This window comes from Herpailurus yagouaroundi, unplaced genomic scaffold (assembly GCF_014898765.1).
Source record: "Herpailurus yagouaroundi ecotype Mexico unplaced genomic scaffold, PumYag 184, whole genome shotgun sequence".
Taxonomy (NCBI): Eukaryota; Metazoa; Chordata; class Mammalia; order Carnivora; family Felidae; genus Herpailurus; species Herpailurus yagouaroundi.
The window spans coordinates 16,106,542-16,133,022 of NW_024412415.1; the positions used below are offsets into that span (position 1 = coordinate 16,106,542).

General features: G+C 37.8%; 1 protein-coding gene across 5 annotated transcripts in view; it reads right to left on the reverse strand.

The window, feature by feature from the left end:
* ATP8B4 (ATPase phospholipid transporting 8B4 (putative)) overlaps positions 1 to 26,481 on the reverse strand; it is a 257,973-nt gene that overhangs the window by 197,832 nt on the left and 33,660 nt on the right. For all 5 annotated transcript variants that reach the window (XM_040492661.1, XM_040492662.1, XM_040492659.1 and 2 more), the window contains exon 3: positions 9,388 to 9,446. In XM_040492661.1, the coding sequence (XP_040348595.1) occupies positions 9,388 to 9,446 (59 nt within the window). The remainder of the gene's footprint in view (positions 1 to 9,387; positions 9,447 to 26,481) is intronic.

Consider the following 26,481-nt stretch of genomic DNA (forward strand, 5'->3'; position numbering starts at 1 on the left):
TTGCCAACAAAGGAAACTGCATTTGTGTTGCTCACTCCACACAGGAAGTTGCTTCTCTTCCTGCTCCATCTTTTCATTTCTCTGCCTGGTAATAGCCAGGCAATAATGGAGCTCTAAGATTCTAACACCAAAATTAGCTTATTTTAATTCTTCTAACTGCAATTACACATTGCTTGGAACCTTTTCAATTTCATGTCACTGCAATGAAGAAATTAAAATTTTAAAAAAAGTCTGTGTGGCTTTACTTGAAGTTTACTTCACACACAGATGAAACGGAACAAGTTTATGAAGACACTAAAATTATCTCAAACATGCAACAGGTACGTAACAAACACTTCAGAGTTGTAGAGTTTAACTGGATTCTTTAACTACCTTAATGCGCCATTTTAGAACATTTAGAAATATGAATTCAGAGTCTAAAACAAAACATTAAAACAGACCAACCAAATAAAAGAAACAAGGAATCAGACAAATGCTTAGCCAAAGAATAAGACTATTTAAATAAATCAGATGTCAAAGAGATAAAATGTTTCTACTTTTAAACTCTTAAATCCAGAAAGAAAATGAAGTAAAGCCCCAAAATTACCTTTTCTCCTCCACGTAAATTATTTATAAAGGAAACACTTCTGTCATATAGAACATAGAATAATTTACACGTATTAACAGCACACAAAATAGAAGACATTTGCAATGTTTGCTAAAAAGCCACTGTTGCTATGGGAATGCCCTAATACAAAACACAACAACCAACAACCAGAAACCCATAACAAATGCAAGTTACTGGCACTTTCCACAACTAATTCCAACTTGTCACACTGCTTGTCATCATCTGTACTCTTTGGTTGGTGCATAAATTGCTCTGATAATCAGGCCTATTGGTGACGATCTACAACATACCAGTGCTGCTGCTATGCTGCTCATGAAGAAAAGAAAGAGAAACCCAAATTTCTCATCAGGCTGAAGATTAAAGCAGGCCTCAGATGTGTCTCAACATATTGATATTTTAAGAGTCTCCCCTCTCCCTAAAAAAATACTTAGAGTTTTACCTTCCCATGAATTTGGATAGCCAAAATATGTGAGATTGATTCAAAAATGTACTTAATTTCACTAAGCCTGAAAGCTTATATACGATTTCCTTCCTTTTTGTTGCAAGTTCTTAATGGTGGGCTATACCATGCTCCCTACTTTTGCATTTTTTTCCTGCCTCTGACTCTCAAATATTATCTTTAAAAAAATAATAATAAAGGTATTTTCTTCAGGTCCTCCAATTGCTCCCTTCTGATTTAAAGATGTTTTTCTTACCATATGGAGGTTCCTCAAAAAATTAAAAACAGAAATGCCATATGACCCAATAATTTCACTACTAGGTATTTACCCAAAGAATATGAAAATACAAATTCAAAAATCTGTATGTGCCCCTATGTTTACCGCAGCATTATTTACAATAGCTAAAGTATGGAAGCAGCCTGTTTATGGACACACAGATAAGGAAGATATGATATATATACAATTGAATATCACACAGCCATAAAAAGGATCTTGCCATTTACAACATGGAGGGACCTAGAAGGTATCATGCTAAGTAAGTTCAACTGAGAAAGACAAATACCATATGATCTCACTCATATACGTAATCTAAAAAACAAAACAAATGAAATAAATGAACAAACCCAAAGCAGAATTAGACCTATGGAGAACAAAGTGATGGTTTCAGGGGAGGTAGGGGGAAGATGGGCAAAATGGATGAAGGGGAGTGAAGTACAGGCCTCCAGTTATGGAATGATTAAGTCACAGGAATAAAAGGTACAGCACAGGGAATATAGTCAGTAGTATTGTGATGAACACTGTATGGTGAACAGATATGTTGTGGTCAACATAGTATAGCATATAGATCTGTCAAATCACTATGTTGTATGCCTGAAACTAATTTAACATTGTGTGGCAACTACACTCAAATTAAAGATCTTTTTAAAAATAAAATAAAGATGTTTTTCCTTAGCTCTTAACCTGATGAGCACCTAGCATTAGAATGATTACGCAACCCCACTCCCCCCTTTCCTGAGAGGCTCCTTTCCCCTGGCTTTCATCTCACTGTCCTCTCTTTGTTCTCCTCAATCTTTGCTGCTCCTACTCCTTCTTGGGCTCCCCCCTTTTCCTTTTCTAACTAAATGTGGGTTTCTCCCTCCACACCCCACAAGTCAGCCATCACTCCACAACAAGTTCTATTTTTCTCCTAGCTCGAAGCATCTTCTTCCAACTAATATCCCTACTCTACAGTTATAAGCTCACCCAGTTACATTCTGTATCACCTGGGCATCTCCATTTGGATACCTAGTCTATTTTATCTGGAAGGCAAAGAAAATCCCTTTTCACTTTGTGACTCCTTAGCTCCTGGGAGCCTGTTAACTCATATTCAAGTTTTCTTAAACAATCTTATCTCACCTACCTGAATGATAATTTCCTATGACACACCCCTCATGCCCAATTGGGTCTAACTACAGGACTTTGCCCATTTCCCCCCCCCCCTTCTTAATGTAGGTGGTAAAACAACAAACAAGGCTCATATCACTTCCCATTTCCTCTGACAAGACTTCCTCAAAAACTCACAAGCCATATCACACAATTAGGATTTAGCATTACCTTTTCCTTATTACCTGTTATCAAGTTTGTTCTCATGGGTTAGTCTTCCCTTCTTGAGTAGATCATATATGCTCAGGTAGAAAGCAGAATATATAGCCCCTGTTTTAGCAAACCCCGTAGCAGGCAACACATTCTAAGCAGATAAGGCCTTGTAGCATGCACTTTGGGGCCCACTAAAGATAGCCTGCTCGTCTTTTCCCTCATTTTTGTAAGTTGAAGTATAGTTGACACACCATGTTTCATTAGCTTCAGGAGTACAGCACAGTGATTTGGCAATGCTTACCACAGTGAAGCTCCCATCTGATATGGGATGGTGTATGGTGATACTGTATGGTGATACAATGCTATTACAATGCCATTGACCAAATTCCCTAGGCAATACTTTTTATCTCTATGACTTACTTATTTCATACTAGTTTCCTTGTGTATGTTTATCCCTTCAAGTTTTTTTTTAATTTGTTTTAATCTTTATTTATTTTTGAGAGAGAGACAGACAGACAGAGTGTGAGTCAGGAGGGGCAGAGAGGGAGACACAGAATCTGAAGCAGGCTCCAGGCTCTGAGCTGTCAGCACAGAGCCCGACGCAGGGCTAGAACTCATTAACTCTGAGATCATGACTGAGCTGAAGTCAGACACTTAACTGACTGAGCCACGCAGGTGCTCTATATCCCTTTGAGTTTTACATTCTTTTTGCATACTGCCTCAAATCTTTGAAAAGTAAATAACTCAACAAACACACATGTTTTTAGACTTAGAGTGGGCAAATTGTGTATATATTGAATTTTGAATATCTTTTTTATTTCTATAAAAAAGGGGACAGTGGACGTTCAATTCACCCACACACACAGGAACATGAAGTTTTACTGAGGTCTACAGAGTTCCAGTAACCTCATTCAAGCTCACATACCCAGAATAATGGTGAACCAACCACATTTTTCTACTCCACTCTCAACCACCTATTCTAAGAGAAAAGAGAAGTAGAAACATATAAAACCCTGTATAAATGGATGAAGAAATTAGAAGCTGTTTTGAAGGGAGTCTTGGTGATGTCACTGTAGTACTAACTGCTGAGTCAGCCAAATTGCCACACTCTTTGGAAAACCCCAAATGTCATTGTTCTAAGCACAAAAATCACAAGACCAACAGCAAATTCCATCCAACAACCATGATATCAACAAGACATTTTAAGATTTTAGGAATAAATCAAGATATCAGAATTGCAATTTTTGGATGCAAGACTTTCTTTATAAGCATGCAAAATGATTTGGTTACATTTTCACCAACCTATATAAGCCTGTGTACACTTCCTAAACAGGATATTTTAGCTCAAGAAAAAAAAATCCTTTAGAAACTTTGCGTCTACATTTGTGCATAAAAGGCATTCGGATATTAAACGTGCAGCTTTACTGAAGTTTCTGAGTTTGAGGCAAGACAGTTGCATCACTCAAATGAGTTCAAACCCCTTCTCAATTCTGTTAAAGTTCCAGAGAATTGAATGAGGATGGTGTATGCCTACGTGGAAAAGGGAGAGAATAAGAACCAGTAGGAATACCAACGTTTTCCAACATCATTTAGTTTTAAACAAAATCAGAAAATAACCATAATTAATCTAACGCTTTTTCTGACATTTCTTGACATCAACACATATATAATACGACTACAACTGTTTTCACAACTTCTACTATTCACTTTGAACTTCTTTTAATAGGGATAATGAGTCTGGATGTTTGGCTGGCTTTACCAAGTTTTCTAACATTTTTAACATTAACATATTTTAATACAACAACTGTTTTCCTTACTTGCATTATTCATTCCTATTATTAACCAGGAAAACTTTGAACTCCTTTCTAATGAGAATAATAATTCTAGCACTTGGCTGGCTCTCCCTAGAGTCTCCAATCCTACTTTGCTGTACACATCTTGGCAGTCCAAAATCCCTCTTGTAATTTTATGTTTTCTACCTTCCAGTTTCCACAATCTCATGTCTAATTTACCAATTAATTTCACCTAGAATCATTAACCTTGTCTTTTGTTAATGTTCTAAACCCTTTAGCTCTTAAAAGCACTTTTGATCATTTTTTAAGCCTGTGTTTTGTCCTATAATGTGCTTTGAAGCTTTAGGCTTTGTTGACAAATTAAGGTTCTCTAGGTATTGAAATATCTTCCTTCAGCCTTCAAAGAGAAACATTTGCTCAGCCAGGCTTAGTGCTTATGGAAATCACACCATTTATCTGAGCTTTGTGTAAATTTTTCTCCTAAGTGCTCATTTACAAATGCTAAGAGTAAGACTTAAGGTCATTCTTAGACTCACATTTGTAAAATTTTGTATCTCCTTTATCTGTCTTTGTCCCCAGAGTATAAATATTTTACAAATAGGTATATGAGGGAAGGAGAGAGGATTTGGAAGATTTTCTCCTTTTGTTGGTGCTGTTTGTTTTTCAGGTTGGTCAGAAGAGCAGTATGGTATCATGGGAAAAACAGGCTTTGGAATCTGGCCATTCTGAATTAGAATTCCAGCTGTGCCACCTATTAGCTCTGGAAATGGAGATCCACTTCATCTGGCTGGGTTTTGTGGGTGATCAGCAATGTACAAAGCCCCTGGACACCAAGCTATAAGAATGGGAGCCACTACCTAGCTGTGCAACCTTGAGAAAGTCACTTGAGTGAGATCTCCATGCCTCAATGTTTTTACACACAAAAGTGAAGTGATAAAAGATAATAAATATGCTCTTATTCATTGAACTGTGGCTAAGATAAGTAAGTTTAGTATAGTAGAGTGCTTAGAGCCACACTTTTCACATGGTAAGGACTATGTGTGTGTGAGCTATTACTATTGTCACTGTCTTTATTGCTATTACTATCACAGTTGGTCATGTATCTACCTGTCAATATCCATGCTGAGAGTGTCAGGAAAATTTCCTTAAGTCGCCAAATGCTTTGCACAGAGTAGGTAATCAATTAATATCTCATTGAATTATTATCATTTACACAGAGCTTATTTGGTGGGACAGGGTGGGGGTCTCTACCACCACAATCTTATACTGTAGTCTTCTTGCTGTCGCTGCATTTGTTTCTCTACTACTGCATCAGCAGCAACTTCTATACCTTTAGTATCACAGATTTGCTAATTTGGGGGGTGATACTTGCTACCAAAGTTTTACGACTTTAGCCCATTTTTCAGTATCTTCCTAACATTGTTATTATCAATATCTTACTTTATTTAATGCTTATAGGAAATCTGTAATTTATTGTGAATACTTGCCCACCACCAAATTAGATTTGAGACAAAATCCATATAAAATATTTAGTGCAGGTCCTGGTACATGGCAACTATGAGATATGTATGTATGTATACATGTATGCTAGTCTTACTATTGTCAAATATTTTATATAAATTATCTAATTAAATCTTTAATAAATAATCCTATGAGGGGCATCTGGGTGGCTCAGTGGATTGAGCATCCTAGTCTTGATTTCAGCTCAGGTCATGATCCCAGGGTCATGGGATGGAGCCCTATATCTGGCTCCACACTGAGCATGGTACCTGTTTAAGATTCTCTCTTTCTTTCTCTCTCCCCTCTCTGCCCCTCTCCCCTGCTTGCACTCTAATTAAAAACAATAGTCTTATGAGGAAAATTCCTTATTTCACATATGAAATAACTGATGTTCAGAGAAATAAACAAATTGAGATCACAAGTTAGCAAATGAGAGAAAGCATTCAAACCATGGCCTATCTTATCCTAAAAACACTCTTTACACTACATTTGGGTGGGACTTCACCAGTTCTCCCTTTTTCTTTTTCAGAAATAGTTTCAATTTATTCCCATCTCCTTTTCAGCCTTTAAGTGGGAATACTGCTTTTCCAATTATAAGCATTCTCCTCCCTAAGATCTATAGAGGTCTCTTCAAATCCTTTTCCATTTGGGGCAATATCCTTCAAAGCGAGGTTGAGCAAAAAGCCCCAGGCTTTCATCGTTCTTACAAACATATTCCATATAGTAAGTAGTTTAAAAGCCTTAATATCAGGCTGAATCTGTGTGAATCTGAATATCAGGCTGAATCAGATTCAGATCCCATCTCTACACAGACTAGCTCATAGGGTCATTGTGTGTTACTCTACTTCAATCCTTACATTAACTGAAATAAGTACTTGTATCATCTGCAATTTGTACCTGAATAGATGGGCTGAGAATGGTCCCACAGTTCACTGTATGGTCAACCATCCTGTTCGGAGTTCCCAAATCAAGCTGTGTACAGTGGGGACCCACGCCCATTTTAGGTGGGCCTGGCTCATCCTCTCTGAGCCACAGTAGTGATTGATAGACTAGGGATACCTGTGCTCATCTCTCCTCTGCAGCTTCCCTCTCTCAACTCTTGTCCTTCTTGGTTTCTCCAGCTCCTAATGAGTTTTGTTCTTTCCTTGGAAGGTTTTAACTCAGACACTGAGCTGCCTTATTTGATATGCTACAGTCATAGAATATTGTTCTACTGTTTTGTTGTTGTTAGGAAGCCCAAGAGAACACAGAGCTGTAGCCACACATCTAAGTGCTTTTGTTCATTATCATGCAAGCTCAAGAGAAAACCATCTCTGTGTCATTAGTGTGATATTACTCTTAAAAGATCTGAAACAATCATGGCAAAAATTGTTAACATCTATTTAATCTGGGTGGTGGGCACACAGGTGTCATTGTTTCCTATACTGTTCCATAAGTTTGAAATATTTCATAAATTAAGTAAAAATAACTGTAAGTAGAAAAAGCTATCATCTCACAAAAGGCAAATAAAATATGGCTTTCCTAATAGAGTTACTACTCACAGAATGAAAATACTTGCTACACACTGGAAAACAAGTAAATACTGAAATGCATAATTACTTCACAGTGGATTACTTATTACTGTTTTCCCCAAGGGTGTTTTTTTTTTTTTTTTTTTTTTTTTGAGACAGAGACACAGAGAGAGATAGAGAGCACAAGCAGAAGAGGGGTAGAGAGAGGGAGACAGAGAATCTGAAGCCAGCTCCAGGCTCTGAGCTATCAGCACAGAGCCCGACATGGGGCTCAAACTCATGAACCACAAGACCATGACCTGAGCCAAAGTCAGAGTTTAACCAACTGAGCCACCCAGGTGTGTCCACAAGGTCTTAAAATATACACATGTCTACTCTTCTGATTTGAGGTTTGACGGTTAAGGCTTTCAGGAGTCATCCTCTACAGTTAAAGGACTAGCTATAGAATGGATGTAAAGGTATGGAGCCAAGTTTGGTGATGACCAGAGGTGCCAAATAACTAGACGTCAAGAAGCCAGAGAGAGTGACATAAATCACCAATAGGAGGGAAAGTGGATGATGGGCAGTGAGGAGGGCACCTGTTGGGATGAGCACTGGGTGTTGTATGGAAACCAATTTGACAATAAATTTCGTATTAAAAAATAATAATAATAAATAAATAAATAAATAAATAAATAAATAAATAAACATTAAAAAAAATTTTTTTAATCACCAATAGGAATTAAAGCCTCATCTCTCAGGCTAAGCAACATGTTCATCAGCCTCCTGAGAAGGATTCCTTCTCTCAAAGGCATACTTATGTTAACTAAACTTACAAGACTGATGAATAAAATGAGGGTGCAAATATATTATTTTACAATGAGAACTCTGTCATAGAGCCAGTGTACTGATTCCGTGTAGAACAACTGCCACTGAACAACAAAATATAATTACACAATTCGCACAGCATAAGAAAAGTGGAGTTGTTAGCTACCTTTGTTGAATATTTAATAGTACCAAGCTTAGCCCAACGCATCTATCTCCATATATGGGAAAAACCTACCAATAAGAACAAAATGCTAAAAATTATCCATTGTGCAAAACTCTGTCTTCTGGCTAGTGCCTAAATAAGCAATGCCAAATATCGCCCTGCCTTCATAGTTATCAAAACCCTCTTTGAATTGAGACCTTCCTTCATGAAAGGTGTTGTTGCACTCCATCTTATAGGCCAAATGTCACCTACAAAATCACTTCTACCAATTATCTTTCTTAGAGCTTATAAAAGACTCCATGTAACAACTTAGGTTGAATCATAGATAGATGAGAAGATCTTTATGAGGTCCTATCTTGTAATGCATGAAGTTGTTCATCAATGTATCCAAAGTTCCTAGAGCAGTGCTAGTGAGTTAACAGACAATAAATATTTCTAACATAAGTGAAAAAAATCCTCTTGAAAAACATTTTTTTCAAGTAGTTCAGTACAAGCTTAAAGCCTACACATTTTAACTAATCATTTCCACTTCTCGTTTGATAAACACAATCATTCCAGACTTCAGAACTTTGTCCTACACATACTTTTCCACACTGAGCCTGAGCTAGAGAAAATCCCCCAAAAGCCATTCATCACCCATCAGCCAATACCATCACTTCTATCACTATTACCACAGAGGCCTATTTATTCTAGTGGCCCTATGTATTCTTGTGGCCAAATAGACACCAAAATTAACTATCAATTCGTGAGAAAGAAATTTTGTCTTCTTCCTATACCAAAGAACATACCAACCACTCTACGGCATGACAAAAATAAGTGTATAAACATTACTAAAACCTGTATTCATGGAAACACATAGCACCTTGAAACTAAAATGGGCCAAAACAAAGAAAGTTTTTGGTGAAGTCGTAAAGTTCGAGAAGGCATAAATACAACTCTCCTTAAGGTAAAACTCATCCCAGCATGCATGTGCCATGTATGTTTTACTCACTGCGTACTGGAACTTTTCATTATGTTCACGGTCATTGGCTTTCACTATCCGTTCTACTTCTAAAGAGAAGGAGAAATCAGGTATGAAATTAAATTTTTGACCCAAAGAAACATATAACTCATTAAACTAACATCACTTAGGTTACTTTGATTGTAGTCAAGGTTGCAAGAATTCTTTCCTTTGAAATTTGAAGGGCATTGGTTTTTTCCAGCCTAAATGTTGGAACATGTGTTGGAAAGTCCCAAAATGGAAAGCTGAAATTTGTCTCATTGTAATTCTGATGCCAGCCATAAAACAAAACATTATGTGTCTCCAATTTCTACATCCCATTAGCTCCACAAAGACCCTTTCTCTTAACTCCGAGTAGTTCCTAAAGGAGAATGCTGTTGAAAGTCAAATGCCACACTGAGATTTTTTTTTCTTTTTTTTTTGCTACCAAGTCACAAAATACTGTATAGCCAAACAAAACCATACTGAAGTGGCCAAGGAGGTCACTGACCTTCTGGTCACTGAGCAAAAATGATTTTTTTTTTTTTTTTTGAGAGAAAGAGAGTGCATGATCAGGGGAGAGAGACAGAGAATCCCAAACAGGCTCCATGTTGTGAGCACAGAACCCAACGCAGGGCTCAGACCCATGAACCATGAGAGTTGGGTGCTTAACTGACTGAACCACCCAGGCATATTCAGAGGAAATGCACATCATCAGGAGACTGAGACTTGCCCTTTGCTGGAAGTAGCCAAAATATCTTCTGGGGAAAAAACACAAACACCAGTACAAATAAAAAAATAAAATAAAATAAAATAAAACGACAAACTCAAAGATTATGATGGTGCAGAAATTAAAATTTGCACTGGCAAAGGAAAAACAGTGCCCCCGAAACACCAGTAGAGCATGTTTTTGTAGTAAAAGTAGCAAGTTCTTGCTCCATCTTAATAAATTCAGAGTTGACAAAAGGGTGATGATGGACTAATGAAAGCTATGGAATGGAGACCAGCAAAATGAACACCAGATGTCAATGCAGAACATTCAAGATAAGTGACTTCATCATTTCACCTGGGACCCCCTTAATCCCACAGCTCTCCACCTGGGTAAGTGACAGGTGGTAAAAACTATAGGGATAGTAATAAGAGTCTGAGTTTGGAGAAGGTACTTAACCACAGAGATAAAGGAGACTAGAGGGTGGAAAGTAACTTAGAGGCATATATTAGGGATGGGGGAAGGAAGAGCAAGGGGAAAGCAAAGAGAGGAAGAGCTGAAAGTAGAATTAAGGTGACAAAGATGAGGGAAATGAAGAGAAGCGGGGAGGAAGAAAGGAACCTATTTTATCACCACTACCCTCCCTAGGCCAGATACCACGATTTGTAAGAACTAACAACTTTTTCCCCAAAGTCCAAGAGGAATCTGTCTCTACAGCCCCATTGGCTTAAGTCTCAAAATATGATGCTACGTTTATATCTGGAGACTGCTTCTGACAAATGACACCCTGTCTTTGGTTATGGTTGATTCTCTACCTTTTGTGAAAGGTCTGTTTGACATCCACCTACATGGCTTTCTTCTTACCTATGTAATTAAGTCAGTTCCCTGTGACTATTCCTGTTTTCAAGGCTAGCTCACCTAGTTTCTGATAATAACAATATTGGACTGATGTCCACAGCTGATGACACCTGAGTGGGCTTGTCCCTAACATATGTAACTCTGAAATCCTGAATTCACCAGGAGGCAACCTCTTAACCAATCATCCCCTGCAGGAAACATTTCAAACCCTGGCTATCAAAGCATCATCCTATCCTTCTTATTGCTTCCCTAACAAAGAGCAAAAATATCAAAGCCCAAAATGGTATTTTGGAGGGTGAGGGGACTTAAAGCTTAAAAAGCTGGATGATTTGTTTAAACATCCCTACCTTCACCCAGGCATGGTAAAACTGCTGACAGGAAAACACTGGATGTTATTAGGAGGATGAAAGTTAACCTGGCCCACCTGGCATCCTGCTTGTAAGTTAAATATTAACTTTAGCTGTAAGTCAAAAATTAGATATGCTAATTTGTACATTAATTGCCTTTAGTTGACCTCACACACATTCAGATGGTCATTATTTTTAAATTTCACACTATAAGGAGCACATCCAGGGATAGAATTCTATAGTTATGCACCTAATTTTAGTCACTCCAAACACCAGAATCTTGACTCCTGTCCAGTGTCTCCCTGTAACCACCCTCCCCAAGGACTGAGAATAGCCCTTTCCCCAAGGGGCCAGAAGAGTAATTTCTGCACTAGGAAAGTTTGAATGTTCTTCTCCGTGTCCACAAGAACTTGGACTTGCTCTTGCTCTTGTCCCGTGAGATTTTGTTAGAGCCAGGAAGTCTTCTTTTGGCTTCTAAATCATTATTATTAAATCTTTATTTTTGGTTCTGTACTTCTACTAAGTACTATCTTTCTGAACTGAGTCTTTATGAATAAACTCTGGCATCCTATTTTCCATCCCTTCACTAAGCTCTACAAAATCCCGACTTTGGTTCTACATCCCTATAGCTTTGTGCCTTTAACCTAACTCTGCTAGGCCAAGAACTGACATTCTTTCATGTGCTATGACCGTGGGTGAGGGGATGTAAACCTCTCTTGGCAATATGTCACGTAATGTAAGAAGAGGAAGCTGAAAATTAATCCTCAATAAACAATTCCCAATCATTGTTCAGAGGTTCAATGACTTAATGCCCAATATTCCATAGGCATTTCAGGAACCTTCCAGCTGTGAGAATACTGAAAGAAAAGTACCCACTAGGAGATAAATGATTTACTAGGATAAGCTCACTGCTACATAACCATTATCACTGAACTTTCGTGGTTCCAAAAAGGTGTAAAGTGATACAGAAGGATGTATAAAATATAGTGAGCCAGCATATGTTAAACTGCAGTTCAAAGAGCTTCCAGGTAAAGATAGCAAACTAAATATGTCCTTCTACCACTCTTCCCACTCAGGCCTCACTGAAATAGCAGCAATAGGTCTTCTTTTTTTTCTTTTTTTTTTTCTTTTTTGAAGAATAAAAATGTAACAGTTTTGGAAAACAAGTGGAGGCTAGAAGGGGTTCAAAATTTTAAAAATCCTCAGTGAAGCCCCAGAGAAGTTCCAAATTCAGTCAATAAATACAAAGGTCAAAAATGTGTTATACATAAGGTGACAGTCCCAGTTTATGCCCATTGTCTTGGCAAAGTAACTAATAGGATCACCTTTCACTCTCAAAAGTGTCCTGGTTTGGAAGATAAATTATCTGTTCAGTCTAGTTTTTGAGCATCACCAGAACATTAAAGAAAAATTGAGCTAGGTGGGCCCCTCACTCACACCCTCCAACTTTGCCCACTAATGAGAGTAGGCAACATGCCTGGGAAGGAAACCAAGAGTGGGTGTTCAGACCTAAGAGAAGCAGCTCTGAACCTCCACATCAGCTACAGGAGACTCAGGTCCTAGTAAACCCTGCCTTACAAAGGCAGCTCTGGGATTTGCCAGACTATGGACTGAATGCCTGTGACCCCAGAAAATTCACATGTTGAAACATTCCTAATGTGATGGTATTTGAGGGCCTTTGGGAGGTGGTTAGATTATGAGGGTAGAGCCCTCATGAATGGGATTAGTGATCCTATAAACGAGGCCCCAGAGAGTCCCTTGCCCCTTGCATCCTATGAGGACATGGCAAGAACACAGCCATCTGTGAACCAGGAAGCAGGCTCTCACCAGACAGCAAAACCACGGGCACCTTGATCTTGGACTTCCCAAGCCTCCAGACCATGATAAATAAATTTCTGTTGTTTGTAAACAACCCAGTCTATGGTATTCTACTATCGTAGCCAGAGCAAACTGAGACATGCAGAAAAACCTCCCTGTGAGCTGGCTACATCACCAACCCTCCAATTTAGAGAAGAGGGCTGGCAGGGGGGAAAGGGTTTTACAACTGCCCTCATGTATCTAGTTAGTCCTTCATTTGTAAACACAAACCAGCAACCGTAAGTCACCAGACATCTGAGAAAAAAATCAATAGCACAAAAGGGAAGGATGCAAGAGGAAGAGAGAATGCTAAAAACAGGTGGGGAAAATGTTTTTTATGCTAATTAGTAGCTTGAAAATATTCAAGAAGACATAGCACCCATGAAGCAAAAACAAGCTGATGGGAATAAAGATAGCAGAAAATAAGAAAGAGTTCCTGGAAATTAAAAATTATTTAATGGGAAACTGTATAGTAGGATAGACAGAATGAAAAATAAATTGAAGAAAACTCTTCAAATATATAGTAAAATGACAAAGAGGAGGAAGATGTGCAAAGAACACTTAGGAGAAGAGAACATAAACAATGGATAAGTAGAAATAATCAACTAAGCAGAAGAAAATTTCCCTGCACCAGTCTAAGATATAACTCTTCAAAGAGGATGAATGAAAATGGAGGGACAGGTATGCAAAAAATTTTGAGCTCCAAAGACAAATAGAAAATACTTTAAAATTTCAGAAGAGGAAAAAAAATGGCTAGCCCTTATAGACACAAGAATCAGACTAACATGAAATTTCTCATCAATAACAAGGATGATAGAAGACATTAGAGTGATGCCTTCTAGCTTTAAGGAAAAATATGTTTGAGCTTAGAATTCTACACCCAGCCAAATAATCAAGTGTGAAAGGGGCAGTAAGAACACTTTCTGACATACAAGTGTTTATGTACAAATACATCTCCAAAATAACTCAAGAATGTACAAAAGGAAAATAGTTTAAGTATTAAAAATAAAGTCATGTGAGAGAAGATATAGAAGCAAGGATGATAATCAACTATAGTGAAGAAGGAAAATAAAACTACCTGACATGATCACCCACATACCTGTTCTAAGTGGGCCACAAATTCTACAGAAAAAGGAAAAGCTGTCTATTTCCATTTATTTCACTGCCTATATGGTAAAAATAAACCAGTTATTCAGGAAAAGTACAATTATATATTAGTTCTTGGCTCAAACAGTAATATCTCTAACAAATCCTCATAAAGAAGTCATTGTTTGATACAAAAAACATAAAATGAGTTTTTTAGAGCTGTATTTTGTAACAGTTGCAGGCATGTCCTTCCAAACACAATTCAGAGGGCCAAATACTAGGGTCTCTGTACTCAGTCTCTACTGAGCTGATCAAATTCAGGAATGTATTTTAGCATATTTATATGAATAGATAAACTACATGTCCCTCCAGAAATCATCCTAAACATATCTCTCCACTGCACTTAGCTACATGCTAAATGACTGAGTTTCAGACTGAAATTCTTGAAAAATATCTGAAGAACTACTGTGCTGTTACTAGCTGAGTACAGATTCTTAAGACCCAAAATCAAGCTGGTAAAAGTGTAGCATCCTTTTGTGACAGCTGAGGAGCCTAACAAAGACGTTTACCTAGATAGGAAGCTATCCTTCATCATTTCAGCAAGCAAAGAGAAAAGCCATTAGCAGAGGCAGAATTATCTTAGACACCTGTTTTGAATCTGCTTCAGAATACAGAAACATAGGTAAAGGTAATTAAAACTGTGAAGTCCTACTTCATATAAGATAATGGAAATAGCCTTCACTCTCCAAAACTCATAAAGGCCAGTATACTCTGATGCCTGTCTCATTCAAATAAAGAATCAATGAAGCAGTCATAGAATCCTTATCTTTGAGCCATTGCTTCCTGTTACCTTATCCAAGAGAACTAAATAAGGATTACAGCATTTACTTTGTGAAGTGGTCATTTATCAATCAGTTAAATGTTAAGAAACGTTTACCAAAAATGTTTTACCAATTACCTCAATTTCAAAATAATTGCCCTGCAGTCTACCCCATGCCTCCCTGAAATAATTATATGATTGGGCAGATTATAGGTTTCAGATAGTAAAACTATACCCACTTATGTATGTGCATAGGCTTGTCTTTCCATTTGGAAGGAAAAGATGCACCAGTTATCTGATCGCTAAAACACAAGCTTAAAAGATGAGAAGGACATAACCCTGCTGGAAATTTTTAACCCCGCTGGAAATTGTTCTTTGTCACCAAGACTGTGGGGACGCATAAAAATGAGTTTCCTAACAGTGCCTTGGATCTTTAAGCCAGAGGCCTGAGATCTTCTACCAACTGTGAGTGTGAGCATGTTTTAAGTCATGACTTCTCCTTATCTGTGGTTCCTCAGAAAAATAATGCCACTTTGTGTTGCTTTCTTTCTAAAAAAAAAAAAAAAAAAAAAAAAAAAAAAATCGAATAGGTGAGAAAAAGAAATCATCCAAGCTTGGCTAGGCAGTCTTAAAGTTGCTTATATTATTATTTCTTAAGAGGATCTGAAGTAACTTCCAGATATTCTTAATGAAAACTGGCAAATGCCTGTTGATTCTTCCCCAGGTTGTTGGAGGCAACACCCAACTCCTAATCTAGGCTCTTTTCCCTCATATTCTATTAAGTTATAAAGGATTCAATTTCTGGGGTGCCTGGGTGGCTCAGTCAGTTAAACATCTGACTTTGGCTCAGGTCATGATCTCACAGCTTGTGGGTTCGAGCCCCACATCAGACTGTGCTGACAGCTCAGAGCCTGGAGCCTGCTTCAGATTCTGTGTCTCCCTCTCTCTGCCCTTCCCCACTCACGCTCTCTCTCTCTCTCTCCTTCAAAAATAAGTAAACATTAAAAAAAACACACACACAAAAAAAACCAGAGAGATTCAACTTCCACTTCTAGCAGGCAGGAGAAGACATTCATTTAAGCCTTTTTCTCCCCTTAGTTTGTCTATGAACAATGCCTAACATATTAGTATTTAAGACTAGTTAGTGAAAGCAGTAGCTCTGTTAAAAGACCAAGAGGAAGGGGGAAGATTTAGAATGCTTCCATTTGACTCATAAGCGATCACAGCAACTACAAATTCCTAATTAGTGAACACAATGGTCTTTCTTCAATTAACTCCAGAGCATTTTGTCCTTCACCAAATGTGGTTTGGGAGACAATCTTCAGGCAATTGGCTTTAGATCCCCAAAAATATGAAATGATGAAGCACCACAAAAAAATTGGGGTCTCTGTACAAAACCCTGATGACAGGAACTGATACTTCCTCAACAAGGTTGGTCCCAATCCAAAAACTGAAGAATGTCTCCAAACATGGAGTGTCGTTTGGGGCTTGGGGTTGTTGTTGGTTTTTTGGGTTGGGCCAGAAGTCTCAGAAAAATGCCCTCAAGCTAAATCAATAATTTAAGCTTTTCCTTTCTGAATTTTCTTTCATTCTTCACAATCTGGTCTGTGTGGTTGGGAGCCAAAGCAATTCATTAAAGACATGAGGAAAGAACAATAAGTGGGGACAGCATTAAAGAAAAGAGTTCCCCACCCTCCAAGATTTCCTGATTTGACTCCAAAAGCACATTCTGATACAATTGAAAAATATGTGCCCTAAATTGGGGTTTCCTATTGAAACTCAGTGGTGACCTGCGGCTGCTGGGACTTATTGACATTTGAACAGCAAACTGAAGAGAATTGAGGCAAAAAAAGAAAAATCTTCCCACAATTTTTTTTTTTATTCTTGTCCTCACAAAAGAGCTTGGAAACAGAGTTAGGGGATTCAAACAAATACTAAAAGGCCTTGGGTTTGTTTTCCTCTTGGCTGAGCCAACTTGCTCATCAGGTCCAGATATTTGGAAAATTTGATTTATTGGAAGCTCTATTCCTCCCATGGCTTACTTATAGCTTCACAAAAAAATATAAAAAAATTTAACCAATTCATTCTTCTTCCACCATTACATGAATTGTATTATACAAGTTACAAGTAAAAATTGATACATCTTCATGTGAGCCCATGGTACATTGCTTTCTGTAAGTACAGATTCACAAGTGGAGATTTAGCAATTATTACAACATAACAGCTAACATATTGAGCACTGGTAAAAGCTAGATACTTTATGAACTATTTTGCATGCATTATTTCATTATTCCTCAGAACAATGTTACTAGGTACATGCAATTATTAATTCCACTTTACAAGTGAGGTAAACAAAGGCCCAGCAAGAGTATGCAGTACAGTCAGTATTCAAACACTGAGTTGCCTTTCTTGTCAAAGCTGTTTGGAAGAGATTCTGAGTATAAGAAGATGGCAGATGATACTGTTCAGAGCTGGCTGGGAAACCACAAATGGCCGTGTGACTACACCCAGAGGTCAAGGAGAGGAAGATGAGAACTCTCTCAGTGAATGCCTTGCTGCAGCGTATACTTCAAACACACACTCCCTCCCAATTAACCTTGCAGCCCTGTGACCTCCTCCATTCCACTGCTTCTAGGCTTCTCTCTGCTTCCTGGTGGAGGCCAACCTCAAGAACCTACCTGCCTTCTCCTTGGAGCCTTTGGGCAGTGCTTGCTGAGAATATGCTCCCAAACCGCTGTTTGAAACTTACTGCTTTCTGTGCAACCTGTCCCATATGGGCCCAGTGCTAAACTGTTAGTTTTTATTTCCACTCTTTTACAATTTTATTATGTATAGCAAATGAAACAAATGCATTTTTATGGACTGGGCCATGATCAAAATGTTTTCTATAAAGATGAAAAAGAGCTGTATCTTCCTACAGCATCCCCTTACACACATGCACACACGCACACACACACACACACAAAAAAAAAAAAAAAAATCAGGATCTATCCCAAGAAGCAGAGGAGCCTAAATGAAGCTGAAGGACATTTAGTTTTCCCCTGTGAGACACATTCTGGCCACCCAAGGAAAGCAAGCCACCTGTCACCAAGTGAGAGGAAAGAACCCCAGGTAGAAAAGAAAGACACACAAGAAGAAAATGTAAAGATGTCTCTTATCTGTTTGGTATTTCAGGGGTTAAACAGGAAGCCATGTTTTGCAAGGCTTATGTTTGTTACTTTGAGATGCATGGGGCTTATAAATTGGACTTCTTTAGTACTTACTGGTTTCTGTGTCTCAGATCCCTGAATCCATGTGGCAATTAAAATCTGCTGGAGCCAAAACAGTGATTTCTCCCAGAAATATTTATTGAGGTCCTTTGAGCAAGGTTCTACTGTATACAGTGAAGGAAAAGCAAGTAAGACAGCAACAGCCTTCAAAGGGTGAACATGCCCATGAATACCCACACAGCAAGGAAGCACAGGAGAGGCCCAAGGAACCATGGAAACCAGAAAAAAAAGAAAGTCAAGGCCAGATGCATAGTGAAAAGGCATCACCACCTGTCCCAAGCAGGTCTGAAGAGAACTTATGCAGCTAGATACACACTGTGGAGTATGGCAGGTTGTTTAGCCAAGCACCTTATCCAAACTGAGCTGTAGTCATTTACTGAAAAGAGAAGAAATTTGGTAGAGGCAGTCTGCCACCTAAGATAAAATATGGACTTTTCAAGAGGACATCCCCAGTTCCTGCTCACTGTCCCTTCTAACAGCATAATGGACCACATGTGACAAGGCCAAAAGAAAAATTAGGAACTTTGCTTTATTTACCTATGAGTGAGGCATTCAGATACACATATTATAAAAGAGACCAGAACTTTGGGCAAAAAAGAAATCTGCCCACTTCTCACACTCCTCCCCAAACCCCACCCCCACCCTGCCCCCATCCACACTCTGGTCCAAGTCACTCCTCCTCTCTTCTTCTACTCCTGTAATAGCCTCCCCTAGGCCCTCCCTACTTCTACCCCTGCCCCTGTAATCTATTTTCAATAGAGCAACCACAGTAATCCTTTTACAATTGTATTACTTTCCTATTGTTGTTCTAAGTAATCACCACAAACTCAGTTGCTTAAAACAACACGTTAGCTTATTAGCTCATTATTCTGTAGGCCAGAAGTCTGAAGATGGAGCTTACGGGCTAAAATCAAGGTGTTTCATAAGGACCGAGCTCCTTCTAAAAGCTCTGGGGAGAAGCTGCTCCTTGCCTTTTACAGCTTCTAGAAGCTGCTCACATTTCTTGGCTCGGGGCCACGTCACTCTGACCTGTAACTTGCACTGTCACATCTCCTCTGACTCTCCTGCCTCCCTCTTACAAGGACCCTTGTGATAACAGTGGGCCTACAGTAGGTATAAACCAAGACAATCATCCCATCTCAAGATCCTTAATCATATCTCCAAAGTTTCTTTTACCATGTAAGGTAACCTATTCACAGGTTCCAAGGATTAAGACATGGACATCTTTGGCAGCATTAATATGCCTGGCACAAGAATCATCTTCTTCTGCTCAAAACGTCCAACATCCAATGCAAGAGAAAAGTAAGTTCTTACAATGGCCTTCAGAGCGCTGCTTGGTCTTCACATTACTATCCCGTTACCACCACCAGAAGCCCACTAACCATGAAACTAAAGAAGCTTGAGCTACAGCTCACCTCACCTGCACTTTCCATTCTCAGACCCTGGGAGTAATTCTAGAAACCTGTTTGCTCAGAAAATCTTACCATTTCCCACAATGTGGATGGGCCTTGAAGGCATTATGCTGAGTGAAATAACTCAGACTGAGAAAGACAAATATTGTATGATCTCATTTATATGTGGAACCTAAACAAACTCATAGAAAAACATCAGAATATCTGTGGTTACAGGGTGGGGCAGGGTGGTGGGCAGGCACTTTTGGTTATAAGTAAGTACTAAGGATGTAATGTACGACATGATGACTGTAACTAACACTGCTGGATGATATACAGTAAAGCTGTTAAGAGAGTAGATCCTGAGAGCTCTTATCACAAGAAAAATTTTCTCCCTTTCTTCTTTTCTTCTTTCTTTTTATTGTCTCTACATGACAAGATGGATGTTAGCCAAGCCTACTGTGGTAATCCTTTCACAATACATGTAACTCAAACCATCATGCTGTATGTCTTAAACTTACACAGTGGTGTAAGTCAATTATTTCCTGATAAAACTGGAATAAAATTAATTTTTAATTTTTTTGAATGTTTGTTTATTTTTGAGAGAGACAGAGCATGAGCAGGGGAGGGGCAGAGAGAGAGGGAGACACAGAATCTGAAGCAGGCTTCAGGCTCTGAGCTGTCAGCACAGAGCCCGACACGGGGCTCAAACTCACAAGCCATGAGATCATGACCTGAGCCAAAGTCGGACACTCAATCCACTGAGCCACCCAGGCACCCCAAAAGTAATTTTTAAATTAAAAAATAAATAAAAATAAAGGTGCAGTTTTTTATTTTGATTTGCAAAAATAAAATATTTTAGCCACAAAGGCTAAGATTGTTGTCTCTTCCAGTCTAATTTCCCCCATCATACTTTGCCTTATGTCAGATGGCAGTAGGATCCAGATAAGAGGCTGTCAAGTTGGAAATGCATTGAGTTTGTGTTTACTGGAGTATATTGATGTGATACACCGTCAATTCTGTACAGAGTTAAGTCAGTGGTGGTCCCCCAGGGTAGGAATGGTGCTCAGGAATACTCCTGCTTCCGTGGGGATTCACCCAGTGTCTAACATGAAGATGCAGGGCCCAAGGTCACACAGCAATATGACCGTGTCCTACAGTACCTAGCAGCAGAATTATGTGGATCATGGAGGAGACAGGTTTGCAATACAGACCCAGAAGTCAGCCTGTGCAGAATTCTTCCAGCTATCACACATGTAAAATTGTATGTGAAAGATTTCATTTTCATCAACTCCTAATCAAAAGAGAATTTATCTCCTAGTAGTAGTATTAGGAATTTTCAAGTATCTAGTATTTTGACACCATATATAATAAGCATACCATGTATTTTTTTCTATGGGATGGAATAAAATAAATTAAAATTTATTATAATTTCTGGGCTTATAGAACACAAGCCCATATGTAGCAGGACTACACATGGCAAGTACATTTGTAGCAGCTCATATATGAAGCCATCAAGCTGAAAAGCTATTCTAAACCATCATAACTTTAACTAGAGGAAAAACTGAATTATCTTTCTAATGTTTCTATAGAAAATTATGTAATCAATAATGGTCCTATAAGAGGCAATAAAAAATAGGGGGACAAAAATATAGGAAGAAAGTACTATAAAGTTGCATTGGACAGTGAATTAATGAAGACATTAGGTTATTTTTCTGGATTTTGTGGTATGCGTGGGATTTTCAAATTTTCAAAATTGAAAATTGTAATTTATAGGGATTTATTTTGTTACTGTAAATAAATATTCTCTATTATACCTAATTTTGTATTTTGTATTCATTTAGGCCTTAAAAAAAAAAAAACAAAAAAAACCTGGGTCTAGCCCTGACAACCCTCCCCATTGTTCATTCAACTCCAGCCACAGTGGTCTTTGTTATTCCTTGAACACAACTAGGAACACACCCATCTCAAAGCCTTTGCATTTGCTATTCCTTCTACCTAGAATGCTTCTTCCAGATATCTACATGGCTCCTCTCTCACTTCCTTCAAATCTTTGCTCAAATAGGTCTTCCTCAATTCAGCCTTCCCTGATTACCCCTTTTCAAACTGCATCCCCCTACCTGCCTCCTTAGTGCAAGAGGCAGCATGTCAGTCTCATAAAATTGAAGCCCCTCAAATGTACAAGATAATTTACTTTGTCACTGATTTTGCTGACCAGCTTTCTTCCTCTCCCTCCACAGAAATGTAAGCTCCACATAGACCGAAGGTTTTTTTCCTTTTTAAAACCTGTTTTGTTCACAGCTGTATCTGAAACTCCTGAAATAACGTCTGGCACATAATGGATGTTCAGTAAATACTTGTGAAAAGGCTGGATAGATGGACGGATAACTAAGTCAAAGAACTACCAAAGTTCTGATTATCATAAGACAACAACCACCAACATAGTCAACCAAGATCATTTCAGCCAAAAGCCCTGAAACATGATGTTTTAATTAGCTTATTCATATGAAGATAAATTACAATTCACAGTACACAATTTCAGGTAATAAGGGTACTTTTCTTTATAGAAAACACTATGTTGGGAATTACTTCATAAGCTTTAAGATTTTATTTCACCATCAAAAGAGTCCAGATTTCAAAGTTAAGCCCAGAAATAAAAATTACAATTTCCTTTAAATTAGGAAATTCTGTTTGAATTAATAGCAAACACAATATTACATGAGAATGAGGTCCACCAGGAGACTATAATTCAAATAGCACTTACAAAAACTACTCAAAATAATAACTATGACAGCTACCATTCATTAAGGGCTTACCATATGCCAAATATTGACTCAAACACTGAACCGAAGAAGTATCTAAGGTGTGGGTCTATGGAAGGGCTAAAAAAGCATTCTTTAAATTAAATTATTATAATTCTAAGGATAAAATTAAGGATTTTTCTTTTACAAAACCAAAGTATAACAATTAGAATATTACACACTTGGGAATGCTAAGTAATAAATGGAGAAGTGGAGCAAATGCATTTATAAATATGTTCTAAACCCACTATGTATGTATGACATATGATTCTAAGTAGTATTTATAATTTTATTATTCCTGTAATGAGGTAGTTCACAGTAGACTTACTTTTGTGTATGTGTCATGGCTAAAGCTTAACCCTATTCTAACAGATGATACTGATTAACATATTCATTAACCACTATTTTCTTATCCAACCTCACTATTCATTTGCTTATTCCTTACTCATAGATCTTCCTGATATATTCAAATATGCATATAACTACTATAGAATAGTAATATTTAATGTAGTCTTCTGGTAAACTTATAAGACATTATTAAAAATGTGTTTTTCAGCTTCCCACTATAATGGAGTAACTTGTGTCAGGATCAACCCATCTGTTAAGAACAACTGTTAACAGCTTGACGAAATATACAAAATGTTGGAAAATATAGAACAACAAAATCCGACAAAACTTGAAGGGCCAAGAACCAGCAGAAAAGAACAATGTATTGATGTAAACCTGATACTCTGTACCTTTCCCCTTAAGGGATTGCTAATTCCTCAGCTTCCCAGAGGTGAGATAAGACAATAATTAAAGCTCAGAATCTAGCTGGGAGGAGAAGCCTTGGTAACACTCTAGGTCTCCAGTTGACTTCTGAAGGACTGCATTCTAGGAGTAAGAACAAAAATAGACTAGACCTTATAAATACTGAAATACAGCCTCAAAGTATTTCAGTTCATGACTAGATAATCTGTTCCTTCTCTAAGTGTGTGTGAAAAGAAACATAAATTCTCCTTGAGGAAGATAACATTATCCAGATCCTCTATAATTTTTTCATATGTAAGGCCTATACTTTAATAATAAATTATGAAGCATGGCAGGGGACAATAGCAAACTATTGGAAACAGAGAAAAAAGTAGAAAATAGAAACCAACCGACAGGTGATCTAGATATTAGAACTATCAGAGGTCAACTTTAAAATAATTGTGGTTAACATGTACATTAAAGTGGATGATAAAATGAATAATTTCCCTAGAAAATGAAATGGTACAATAAAAGAAACAAAAACTCAAGAATTTAAAAATATAACAATGTAAATTAAGCATTCAGTGTGAGTTTAACAGCAAATTAGACACAGCAGCAGCAAGGAATAATTGTAAACTAGTCATTAAAAATATAAACACTAAACATGGAAGGGAGAAAAAAGTTGAAAATATCAGCAAAAGCATAAACACATAAGATATCTGGCAAAAGGTCTACCATATGTATAACTGGACTTTCACAAACAAGAACTGAGAGAATAGGGAGTAATAACAATTTTTGATACTCAGATGAGAATTTTCCAAAATTCCAAAAGAAATCAAGCTGAAAATCTGAGAATCTCTGTGAATTCCAAACTGGATAAATACAAAGCAAACCATACCTAGGCACAGAATAATAAAAATACTGAAAGACAAAAAGACAATTTTTGAGGTAGCCAGAAGAAAAGACCTATCATCCCAACAAAAGAGTCATAAGAATATCAGCTTACTTTTTAAAAGAATGAGTGGAGGTTTGAATGTAATGGAGCAATACCTTTAAAGTGCCAGAAGAAAAGACTACCAACCTAGAGTTCTATGCCCAGTAGAAATATTCATCCAAATATAAACGCAAAATAAGGATTTTTTTCCTAATAAAAAGTGACTGAATTCACTACCAGTAGTTCCACATTTAAAAAATAAATAAAAGTAGGGGCGCCTCGGTGGCGCAGTCGGTTAAGCGTCCGACTTCAGCCAGGTCACGATCTCGCGGTCCGTGAGTTCGAGCCCCGCGTTAGGCTCTGGGCTGATGGCTCAGAGCCTGGAGCCTGTTTCCGATTCTGTGTCTCCCTCTCTCTCTGCCCCTCCCCCGTTCATGCCCTGTCTCTCTCTGTCCCAAAAATAAATAAACGTTTGAAAAAAAAAATTTTTTTTTAAATAAATAAAAGGAATTCTTTAGGCAAAAGGAAAATTATTCTGGACAGAATCACAGAAACGCAGGAAAATGAAAAAAAAACTGAAAAATTGTAAGTAAACCTAAGCAAAAAATGACCATATTGACAACAACAGACGTTATTTGTTACTGCTGTCTTGTTGATTTTAAAATATACAAAGAATTAAATACATGATATCAGTAACACAAAAAGTAGGTAAAGAGGTAAAATGTTCTAAATTCTTAAATGGCTCACAAAATGATAAAAGTACTATAAGTTAATTAAATAGATATGTTGCCATCTTAAGAATAACCACAAAAAGAATATTACAGGAATGATAAGTAACAAGCTAATAGATGCTTGGAAATGGAATAATAGAAATATTGCAAATGCAAAGGCAGGCAACAAAAAAGAGAAAAGAAATGTAGAATAACAAATAGTAAGATAATTGATTTAAACAAATATATCAGTAATTATATTAACCACAAATGAACTAAATACTTAATTTAAAAGTCAAAATTTGTCAAACTATTTTTTTTTAATGTTTATTTTTTTGAGAGAAAGAGAATGAGAACGAGCAGGGGACAAGCAAAGAGAATCCCAAGCAGGCTCCACGCTGTCAACACTGAGCTCTGTGCAGGGCTCTATCTAATTCACAAACCATGAGGTCATGACCTGAACCAGAAACCAGTTGGATGCTGAGGCGCCTGGGTGCCTCAGTGGGTTAAGTGTCCTACTTCAGCTCAGGTCATGATCTTGCGGTTAATGAGTTTGAACCCCACATTGGGCTCTGTGTTGACAGCTTGGAGCTTGCTTCAGATTCTGTGACTGCCTCTCTCTCTGCCCCTCCCCCACTCGCACTCTGTCTCTGTCTCTCTCAAAAATAAATAAGACATTAAAAAAAAAAGCAGTTGGGGGGCGCCTGGGTGGCGCAGTCGGTTAAGCGTCCGACTTCAGCCAGGTCACGATCTCGCGGTCCGTGGGTTCGAGCCCCGCGTCGGGCTCTGGTCTGATGGCTCAGAGCCTGGAGCCTGTTTCCGATTCTGTGTCTCCCTCTCTCTCTGCCCCTCCCCCGTTCATGCTGTGTCTCTCTCTGTCCCAAAAATAAATAAACGTTGAAAAAAAAAATTAAAAAAAAAAAAAAAGAGTTGGATGCTTAACCAACTGAGCCACCCAGATACCTCTGTCAAACTATTTTTTAAAAACACTATATGCTGTGTCTTAAATTTAAGAACATTAAAGCACTGAAAGTGAAAAGAAAAAATATATAACATGTAAACATTAATCAGAGGAAATCTGGTATCACTACATTAATCTCAGATAAAGTGGACTTTAATACAATAAGAATTACTGAAGATAAATAGGGACATTCCATAATAATAGAAGATTATTCTTCCAGGAATATGTAACTCTAAATTTGTATACATCTAATAATGTAACCTAGAAATATATAGAGCAAAAACTGACCAAACTAAAAGGAGAATGAGACAAATTTAAGAATAACGATACACTAAAATATGGCTGTGCTGGTTAATTTTACACTTGATCTTAGCCAAAAGGCCAAGAAGCGATTTGTGCTGGTTAATTTTAATATGTCAACTTGACTGGGCAATGGGATGCCTGGATATTTGGTCAAACATCATTCTCCATGTGTCTGTGAGGGCACTGATATGAAAAAGACCTTTAAACATTTGATGATCTTTAATGTAAACGGCAGAATAAATATTCTGTTATTCCAAACTACAGAACAGAAAGTACACTTAACAAGGATGTGAAATTCTAGTTAACATGTAGAATTTACTGCCCAGAGAAT